General features: G+C 44.8%; 1 protein-coding gene across 3 annotated transcripts; it reads left to right on the forward strand.

Annotated features, from left to right (window-relative positions):
* Positions 1 to 6,494: 6,494 nt before the first annotated feature.
* LOC309792388 (E3 ubiquitin-protein ligase TRIM41-like) lies at positions 6,495 to 8,676 on the forward strand (the record flags this gene model as incomplete). Of its 3 annotated transcripts, none has more annotated exons than XM_082602004.1 (2): positions 6,495 to 7,955; positions 8,530 to 8,676. In XM_082602004.1, the coding sequence occupies 2 exons, from the start codon at positions 6,495 to 6,497 to the stop codon at positions 8,656 to 8,658; spliced, it is 1,590 nt and encodes a 529-aa protein (XP_082458130.1). The 3 variants fall into 3 exon arrangements, with proteins under 3 accessions (XP_082458130.1, XP_082458131.1, XP_082458129.1); XM_082602005.1 differs by having other exon boundaries at positions 6,495 to 7,949; XM_082602003.1 differs by lacking the exon at positions 8,530 to 8,676 and having other exon boundaries at positions 6,495 to 8,369.
* Between the last annotated feature and the right edge of the window lie 2,353 nt (positions 8,677 to 11,029).

Genomic DNA, 11,029 nt, shown 5'->3' on the forward strand with positions numbered 1-11,029 from the left:
GCTCAGGTAAAAGAACCTTTCAAGGAACGGAGTGAAGAAAACCAATAGAAGAGATATTCCAAAAGAAGTCAGTCGTCACTCAGGTTGTAGAGTTCTAGAAATTGAGACCAAACTTTGTGAGAAGGAAATCTTTATCAACTTTTGAGAGAGTGTTTTCAACAATGGTGAGAAAAGTTGTATTTGGGTCAAGTGGTGAATGAATAGGCGTTGCGCAGAGACTTGGGCTGAAAACTACTTTTTAATAGAGCATGTAGTTAAGCAAAGTGAGATTAGCTAATAACTTGAGCTAAAATCAGGATGAAGAAAGGTTTTGATTTAGGGTGAGAAAAGTTAAACATTTGTAAAAGGTAGGGAAGTCCAAGCTACAAGACGGGAAATTGATGAAACAATTTTCCAGAAAAGGCAGGAGGAGATGGGTGCAAGGAAAAAGACACACGTGGCCTTGAAAAATACCTTCTTGGGCTTCCCTGGTGGTGCAGTGGTTGAGAGTCCGCCTGCCGATGCAGGGGGCAGGGGTTCGTGCCCCAGTCCGGGAAGATCCCACATGCTGCAGAGCGGCTGGGCCCATGAGCCATGGCCGCTGAGCCTGCGCATCCAGAGCCTGTACTCCGCAACGGGAGAGGCCACAGCAGTGAGAGGCCCGCGTACCGCAAAAAAAAAAAAAAAAAAAAAAAAAGAAAAAGAAAAATACCTTCTTCCCAGAGAAAGAAAATAAGAAAACACTTAAGAAAGTTATGGGTACATTTTGAGGCAGATGTTGTGGATGTTGAAAGAGTTCTGCCTGAGAGTGTTTATTTTCACACTGAAGTGGGTTTCAAGATCAGTCAATGAGAATGATGCTGTGGGATGAGTTTGGGGCCTGAGGTGAGTGGTACGTTTATTAAAAAAAGTGATGTGAAAAATGGGAAATGAAGGTAACTAGGATTGAGGAAAATATTTTCCCAGTAGTACTGAGATCCCAACTGAAATGAGGGAGTTGGGCTTTTTAATAACTTCAACTAGAGTCGTTCTGTGAGACTGGAATAACCTAGAAGCGGGAAGATGAAGAATGCTGACCCCTCCCTTTGGCCAGGAGATCTGGGCCTCCAACTCAGAGGGGAAGAGGAAAATGCTGCCTTTTACATGAAATCACTATTTAAACACTTATGGGCATTTTTCTTAATAATTGTTAGTGCTTTTTCTTATTATTTTCATTTGCTTGAGGAATGAACTATACTGAAAAAAATGAAGTGGTATAAGTATGTAGTTAGTAATAAAAGAGTCTGTGCTCCATAGGCAATGTTTTCAGATACATCACTTGAAAAGCACAGAATCAAGTCTCATTCACTGTACTAACTTAGAAAGGAGTAATATACTGGTTTGGTGATTTCCCAGGATCACTTATAAGCACACAAATTATAAATATATTGATCCCAAGCATAACAAAATGACAATTCCTTAGACTAGGATCAAAAAAACAGAGAAGTTTCATATTGTCACTAAAGACTCAGTATGCCAAGTTTGAAATAATTAGATTGTGTCAATTTTCCTTAATCCAGAAGAGGAATACACATGATCGTCGATTCTTTCCTTTGGTCATCAAACTGTAAATATCACTTCAATGTACTGCTTATTAGCACCTCTGTGGGAGTATCTGATAGAACATAAGGCAGAAGGACATAACATCAGCCACTTCTGTTAAAGGATGTGTAAAGTTGGGTGTGAGTTAGAAGGTGAATTCAGGGGCTAAACTTGTTGAATAATAATCTAGGAATTGCTTTGTGGTGGGGGGGATAAAAAAGCACAAGAATAATATGTTCACTGTGTTCTGCTCTGGAATATAAACTACTTGTCTCTAAAACAGCTCATCTCCCTCCTGAGTCTGCTTGCCTCTGGATCTAGCAGGAAGAGGAATGGAAGTAGCAGTGATCTGGGAGTCAGGACCCCAGAATTCTGGTCTTTGCAATGTCACTATTTGACTTACTTTTAGTGAATGAAAAGTTTCCTGATACCAGTTTTCATATGTTGTTTCTATACATCTATATTAAGCGAATGAGACAAGTGAAACACTATAGTATATTAAATGTATTTTAACTCTTTCAAATAAGTAGCAATGAATCCTTCCAAGTGTGTATTGCCACTTTGGTCTATAATCCTAATTTGAGGAAATGGAAAAAAATTGCCCAGAATCACCCCTTACAAATGTTTTTTCATGCCTTAGCAATATGATCTTGGCAATTCATCTAACATATATTGAGCCTCTGTTATATACTATATTCCATGTGAGACAAGATATGATCCCCCCATCATAGAGATGACACTGCAAAACTTTCTTTTCCTATCCACCTAAACATGTACACAGCTAGCCATAATACAAGTAGAATGCAGGTAGACTCCTAATAACAATAGTATAAGCAAAGACTGGGAGGATCAAAAAAGGAGACATACATATGGATGAGAAGAGTGAAGAAAGGCTTTGGGTACTCAGTAGAATTCTCTAAACAAAAATAGCAGAAAGGACACTGCAGGTAAAGGGAACCATACAATCAAAAAAAAAGCAGATGTAGAAAGGAATGAGTAATGGTGAGAGAGGGGAGTTGTCATAACATTAAATACTTCTTTAGCACTTAACTGTGCTTGGGGCATTGTTCTTAACCCTCCCATCAGGAAAATGAGGCATGTGGAAAAATGATGAAGTCAAATACCAGAAGCCACTTAATATTCTATATAGCTTATATATTTTACTGTATGAAAATGGTGAGTCAGTTTTGCGTAGAATGGAACTGAGCTTCAGGACAGCTCATCTTGCAGTAAAGAAAAATCAAGAGATACAGAAACTAATAAGAGGTTATTTTATTAGACTGTGAGAGAAGTAAAGAGGACCAAATGAGGACTTTGGACCTTGGTTTTCCAAATGAAATAGTTGGAACAGACAATATCAAAGGTCCCTGTAACAACCCAACACGATAATAAGAATCTGGAAAGAGAGAGAAGTGGGGAGCAGTGGCCTCCCCTCGTAAGGTAGAGGTGCTACATCTCTAAGGCAGTTCAGTGATCTCACTCCAGTCCTCCCCCTCCCACCTTAGACCCACTATGCCTCTCATTCAAAAACGTCAAGTTCCCAACATTGTTTATGACCCTTCTGTGTCAAGAGCCTTTTCCAGCAGGTCCCTTCAAACTTTCAAGCCCTAGTCAATCTGTTCAGCATTTTTCCTATGTGCCAGACTTACAGCTTTTGTTAGAAATAAAGAATAAAAGTACATGTACAATCCCTTTTCCTGCAATATCACCTGGCATGTCAGTGTTCTCCCACTTTCCCAATGTGCCAGTGTGTATTTGGATCTTTATGTATCTGACATTCTAAGTGCAAATATTTGTTTTGTGAAATTTTGTGCATTCATGTATGGAGAAGGGCAATTAGGAATATGTAGTAAAATGAGGGTAATAAAAGTCTACAAGTTGGATGGAAACAGAGGTAAGGGTCAATGATTAGTATAACCCTTAAGTGCCTTAAGTGCCTCTTGAAAAACCTGTTTGAACAACACTATGCATAAGGTATGTCTATTTTGAGGAATGCATAGTCCCAGTGGTTCATCATTCCAGGTTGTATTGATTCTGAATTATCAAGAAGCTAAGCTTATACGTCACATCATGTGCCAGAATTATTTGGTCTACTGAGTATTCTTTCTTCCAAGCCACAATTATGTGTTATAAACTTTTCCATTTAGGTGTAATAATGTGCTTTCTGATGCAGCTAATTCTGACATAGGAGGCCAGTAAAGGGATATCTTATAGAAATGGGCGTAAAAGAATAAATAGAGGGACTTCCATGGTGGCGCAGTGGATACGAATCCACCTGCCAGTGCAGGAGACACGGGTTCGATCCCTGATCCAGGAAGATCCCACATGCCGCAGAGCAACTAAGCCCGTGCGCCACAACTACTGAAGCCTGCGTGCCTAGAGCCTGTGATCTGCAACAAGAAAAGCCACTGCAATGAGAAGCCCATGCACCGCAATGAAGGGTAGCCCCTGCTTGCTACAACTAGAGAAAACCCGCATGCAGCAACGAAGACCCAACGCAGTCAAAAAAATAAATAAAATTAAATCTTTAAAAAGAAAAGAATAAATAGAAAATTATAGCACATCATATCTTCCACAGAGTAGGTAAATAGTAAAATTTATTTTCTGGTACTAGGTTCACAGTGGTGATCGTATGTCATTTTCCAGGTATGAAGGTACTAAGTAAATTAATTGGCATTAAATTTTAAGAAAAATAAAAGTTTAAATCTTGATTTATTCTGGGGATTTGAGATATTTTCCTTTGATGAGTAGTTGTAAGTGGCAAAACCAACACACAGGCCATTTCACTTCATTGACACCTGGTCAAATGCCCTGAGATGCTCCCACCACTTTAAATAAGTAACCCCAGAAAGGACCACGAGGGAAGAAAAGCTCACTGCTGAGCTAAGCTATTGTTTTCAGATTTAGAACAAAGCATCTCCAAGTTACCTCTTAAGCCTTAATTTTTGCCCCCTTTGTTCCAGATAGTACAAGTTTGCTCTGTTATCACAGTGGCATTTTGTGCTTGTGGAAAACAAATCACGTGCAACAATCAATCTTTAGGAGAAATAAGACAGTGATAAAAAAGTGCTCAGGCTAGTACTTATGATAGCACCAGTTAAGTACGTGAAAGAATCTCTGGAGTGGTTGATTGCAGGCAGGCATTAAGTGGGCTTTTTCTGACTTGTAAGAAGGTTTGAGGGGGTGCTGTGGTGACTAAGCACTCTGCTCCCTGGTACACTTAACATGCAGCCTAACAGGATGAATGCCTTTAGTGAGAAACAAGTCAAACTTCATCAACTAGCAAACTCAGAATTCCAAGCTAACACGTCAAATCTTGTTGTGTTTCAATAACGGTAAATCAGTCTCTGAACAACCAGTATAACTCAAAAGCCAATATCAGTGCTAACCGATCTCTTAAAAAATATTTTATCTTATTGTGGCAGGAACATTTAACATGAGATCTACCCTCTTAAATTACTAATAAATGAGCGTAAAATTTCAGTTAAGCAAGATGCATAAGTTCTAGAGATCTGCTGTACAACATTGTACCTATAGTCAACAATACTGTGTTGTACACTTAAAAATTTGTGATCTTTCTTAAATTGTAAGTTTGTTCAGTTAGTCACCTTGAACTGAATTTGAGTCTTCCTACATATATACATAAAGCATAAGATCACAAGTTAGAGAAAGATAAAATTTTTTCTAAATAAATTTGAAATTTTCCCCTCACCTTAAGCCAACAGAACAATTTATTAATTGCATTCCAATGGGTCAATGAACATTGATAAAAGCAGTAATTAACTGCACCTGGCCCATTAGCAAAAATGATAACCCAGTCACACAGACCTTCATCTCCAATGCAGAGAGGACCACAGTTCTTCCTTCCCTGCTAGGTTCGCTGTGCCAGTTGAAACAATCAGAACTTGGATAATTGAGTTACACAAACCCTAATCTCATCCATGTGTTCTTGGCTTCCTCATCATCATACCCAGTGTCAACACATAACAAACACATGCTCTTGGGAGGGTGACAAAAGAAATCTAAACTGGTATATTTTAATGCTAATGTGAAATATAGCCATAAGCAGAACCATAAGTTAGAATACAAATTCTGACACCAACAAAGTCTTTTAAAGAGCAAGATTGGTGTAATCTAGATAAGGCAATAGAAAGTATAAATTTTAAGCAAGATAAAGAAGCATTTTCTTCTTGATATAACAAATCTAGTATAATCGGCAGTGCGGAGTCCCTGCTGCAGTTCTCTGTGTCCGGTCGGTAGGATGGCGCCGGGCCGATACGGTCATAGCACCGAGAGCAGACGGGCGCTAAGGCCTTCCACCGTCCCCCGACGTTTATCCCCAGTGGTGGGCGATGGGGGAGGCCGAGCTTTCTGTTTCATCTGCGTTCCTTGCTCCCTCGCATCACAGAGGCGTGCGCCTCCGTCTTTCTAGGTCTCCCGCCCTGTTCCCGAGTGCCTGCTAGAGCGTCTTCTCACCGTTTTCTGTCACCCAGGGGCCCGGGGCGGGTAAGGGTAGGGAGAGGGGTAGAAAGAGATGTAGCGTGACCGCGGATGGAACTCGCGAGCTTGGTTGGCTCGCAGCACCGGAAGTGTTGGGGGGACGGAAATGAGGGGGCGGGGCCAGGAAGTGAGGAGGGGCGGGGGTTTATGAGGAGGCCAATGGACCTTTTGGGTAGATTTGCACTCAGGGCCACCTGAGGGACTTGGCGGTATCGCTCAGCTGTGTCCCCTCCCCTCTCAGGGACACGGCTGTCGTCTGAGAGTAGGGAACTCTGTGCGGAGGGGTGGGTTGTCGGGAGGACATTTCTCTGGCTGTGCTTGAGGCAAGGTGTGGAGAGGCAGGGCTGGGGGTGGGGCTGGGTCGTCAGGGCGTCTGAGAGGGAAGACTCCCCCGCCCCCCACCGCCCGTCTACACTGGCCGACTGGACACTAAGATGGCTGCCGTTGCCATGACACCCAACCCTGTGCAGACCCTTCAGGAGGAGGCAGTGTGCGCCATCTGCCTCGATTACTTCACGGACCCTGTGTCCATCGGCTGCGGGCACAACTTCTGCCGAGTGTGTGTAACCCAGCTGTGGGGAGGGGAGGATGAAGAGGACAGGGACGAGTTAGACCGGCAGGAAGAGGAGGAGGACAGAGAGGAGGAGGAAGTGGAGGCCGGTGGGGGTTGGGACACCCCCATGCGGGATGAAGACTATGAGGGCCACATGGAGGAGGAAGTCGAGGAGGAAGAGGAGGGTGTGTTCTGGACCAGTGGCATGGGCGGGTCCAACTGGGAAAACATGGACTACGTGTGGGAGGAGGAAGACGAGGAGGAAGACCTGGACTACTACTTGGGGAACGTGGAGGGGGACCTGAGGGGGGAGGACGAGGAGGATGAGGAGGAAGTGCTGGAGGAGGACGAGGAAGAGGAGCTAGATCCCGTCACCCCACTGACCCCGCCTCCACCCCCTTGGAGGTGCTTCACCTGCCCCCAGTGCCGCAAGAGCTTTCCCAGGAGGAGCTTCCGCCCCAACCTGCAGCTGGCCAACATGGTCCAGGTGATTCGGCAGATGCACCCAACCCCTGGTCGAGGGAGCCGTGGGAACGAGCAGGGCATTTGTCCCAAACACCAAGAAGCCCTGAAGCTCTTTTGCGAGGTGGATGAAGAAGCCATCTGTGTGGTGTGCCGAGAATCCAGGAGCCACAAACAGCACAGCATGGTGCCATTGGAGGAGGTGGTGCAGGAGTACAAGGCCAAACCGCAGGGGCATGTGGAACCACTGAGGAAGCACTTGGAGGCTGTGCAGAAGATGAAGGCCAAGGAGGAGAGGCGGGTGACAGAGTTGAAGAGCCAGATGAAGTCAGAGCTGGCAGCTGTGGCCTCAGAATTTGGGCGGCTGACACGGTTTCTGGCCGAAGAGCAGGCAGGGCTAGAGCGGCGCCTCCGAGAGATGCACGAAGCTCAGCTGGGGCGCGCGGGAGCAGTGGCCAGCCGCCTCTCGGAGCAGGCTGCCCAGCTGAGTCGCCTGCTGGCTGAGGCCCAGGAGCGGAGCCAGCAGGGGGGCCTGCGGCTGCTCCAGGACATCAAGGAGACTTTCAATAGGTGTGAAGAGGTACAGCTGCAGCCCCCAGAGGTCTGGTCCCCTGACCTGTGTCAACCCCATAGCCATGACTTCCTGACAGACGCCATCGTGAGGAAAATGAGCCGGATGTTCTGTCAGGCTGCCCGAGTGGACCTGACGCTGGACCCTGACACGGCTCACCCGGCCCTGATGCTGTCCCCTGACCGCCGCGGGATCCGCCTGGCAGAGCAGCGGCAGGAGGTTGCTGACCATTCCAAGCGCTTCTCGGCAGACTGCTGCGTGCTGGGGGCCCAGGGCTTCCACTCTGGCCGGCACTACTGGGAGGTAGAGGTGGGCGGGCGGCGGGGTTGGGCAGTGAGTGCTGCCCGTGAATCAACCCATCATAAGGAGAAGGTGGGCTCTGGGGGGTCCTCTGTGGGCAGCAGTGATGCCAGCTCCTCTCGCCATCACCACCGCCGGCTCCACCTGCCCCAGCAGCCCCTGCTCCAGCGGGAAGTGTGGTGTGTGGGCACCAATGGCAAACGCTACCAGGCACAGAGCTCAACGGAGCAGACACTGCTGAGCCCAAGTGAGAAACCAAGGCGCTTTGGTGTGTACCTGGACTATGAGGCCGGGCGCCTGGGCTTCTACAATGCAGAGACTCTGGCTCACGTGCACACCTTTTCGGCTGCCTTCCTGGGCGAGCTTGTCTTCCCTTTCTTCCGGGTGCTCTCCAAGGGTACCCGTATCAAGCTCTGCCCTTGATCAACCTGCCACCCGCAGGGGCCCCTCTGGTTAGCACTGGGGCGGGGGGCGGGTGGTGGTGGAAAGTAGCCCATAAGTTTGGGAGCTCAAAGGCTCCTCTATTTGTGACTGCGTTGCTTCCTGCTCCTCCTTGACCCCAGGCCCCTGCTTCTTCCTCTAGGAGCCTAATGAATGCCCCCAGCCTCCAGCTCAGTCTTCTCATCTACTAAGTCTGTCCAACAGGTCTGCATGGGTCCCTGATGAAAACAGTTGCCTGGTCTTCTCTCCCTCCCTCTGCCCAGGGATCTGAGTTTTTGAGTAGGGGATGAGGGGAGATTGTAATCTCATTATTAACTTCCCTTTCCCCATCCCTGTTCAACTTTCATGTCAGTTCTGAGACTGGAGGATTTGGGCAAGACTCATGACAGCCCTCATTTCCAATTCCATTTTCTGATGTAAATTTTAGCTAAGGGATTTGGAAGCTTTTGTGGGGGAGGCAGGCTGAGAAAAGGGTAGACCTGGATAATAAACAGTCTACTCTCTGGGGGAAGTACGAAGGATTCTAATTTTTCTTCCATCCCCAATTTCTACCTCCATAGACTGGCCAGAATTTAGCTTCAGTGAGAGATCTGGAATGGCCGACATGATCGAAACTCCATACGTCACATCACCCAATAAATTATTCCTCCCCCCACCCCTTCCTTTTTTTCAGCACTTAATCTAGGAGCAAAGCTCCTCCCCTCCCCAAACCCTCAGGTCTTTTCACTGCCAGGCTCCTTTCCCTTTTGTTCAGTGGAGTTCCTTTTGTCAGGTTTCCAGCCTCTCTTCTTGTGCTTAGTTCCATTTGGTGAGCCCTGGAGGGGAGCCTGGGGACAGGGATTTGAATCCCTGGGAGGAGAGCCTTGGGCAGAATCTATTTTTCTAGTAACCCTTTGCCTTCTGTCACTTATCAGCTTTTGTCCTCTGCTTTGATGGCTGGGGTCAGTTTATGCTCCTGGGGGAAAGGGAAGATGGGTTGTGTTGCGGAAATAAAAAGTTTATTTGCTGCTTTAAAAAAAAACAAATCTAGGGCCTCCCTGGTGGCGCAGTGGTTGAGAGTCCGCCTGCCGATGCAGGGGATACGGGTTCGTGCCCCGGTCTGGGAGGATCCCATATGCCGCGGAGCGGCTGGGCCCGTGAGCCATGGCCGCTGGGCCTGCGCGTCCGGAGCCTGTGCTCCGCAACGGGAGAGGCCACAACAGTGAGAGGCCCGCATACCGCAAAAAGGAAAAAAAAAAAAAAAAAAAAAAAACAAATCTAGTATAGAGTAACAACACAGTTTTTGAGTGCATTTTGAAAAAGTAGTGTTTTGCTGCAATCTTTAGACTCTTATAGACAGGGAACACTAGGTACATGATTCCTATGATATGTAATTTAAACAGATGAATGACAGAATTCACATATTCTGCATATTGAAGACATCTATAATACCAAATATTACATGAAATAAAAATGTTATTTATCTGTCATATTTTCAGAGAAAATAAGTCAGGTAGTAACCATTTGTGATCACTTCTTGTTTGCAGCAACCAAATTAAAGACAAATTTTGAAATAACCCTCAACAAACTTTTTATCTTCAACTTGTAAGAACATCCTCGAGGTTTAAATAAATGGAATAGCTTAAGAATTTAGCAAACTCTGCTAAAAATACATAAATGTCTTTATACTTATTTAATGGGAAAACTAGATTACTATAACATAGCAAAATTTAACACTAGTACTAGATAATAACTTGCTTGGTTGGATAGCCTCATAAAGCCTAAATAATTATTATGATTTTGGATTGGTTATTATACTATATTAGGTACAGAGGGGTTTACTCAGGTAAGCAGCTTTTCTTACTCTGAGAAATCAACACAAATATTTTACCCAGGTGTTGTACTTTATACAATGAGTAAATTAAATAAGAACATATGATCAACATGGCCAGCAACCAACACAAAGAACTAATTCCAAAATTTTTCTGAATAGGAAAACCAATTGCTCCATTTAAAAATATTGAACTGTTTTTGTTGTTTTGAGGTCAGACAAATCAAGGGCTGAAGTGGTAGAAGTTGTGATGGAAAGATGAAAAGAGGATGTTTATAGAGTCCCTGTCAGAAATCTTCTAAGCTTCGTTATTGATGTATTATTACTAGTAACAGTAGATATTACAGATATGAGAATTTGCTTCGAGTGACAGGTTATCTAGAGCCTTTAAGAGAAAGTTTGTTTTGTTGTGCACCCTGACCACCCAAGCTGATTGTGCTATAGTATCTCTTTCATGCTGCTGTTAGAAATCACTAGGGTCTGAATAGTCCACAGAAATTCAGAATCCACATGTAATAAATCAAGAAGATGTTTTCCTTGTGCTTTTATTTTCTGTTTTGTTTTTATGTTACTACTTATTCATGAAGCACTTTGGTCTTCCCTGAAACCCAGGACAGGCCGAAGGAATCACCATGAATGGCTTTAATACTAATGACATACAGAAGGACAGCAGAGAAAGGTGCTTCATATATGAAGCACTTTAAAGAATTGGCCAAGAATATTTTAAGTCTTGTATCAATACCAAGTAATGCACATACCATACTGCTATAGATTGCACACATTAAGGAATATAAAAATAAATTAATAAAAGTAAATTAATGTCTCAATTAAA

Source organism: Mesoplodon mirus, assembly GCF_964341445.2.
Source record: "Mesoplodon mirus genome assembly, chromosome: 2".
NCBI lineage: Eukaryota > Metazoa > Chordata > Mammalia > Artiodactyla > Ziphiidae > Mesoplodon > Mesoplodon mirus.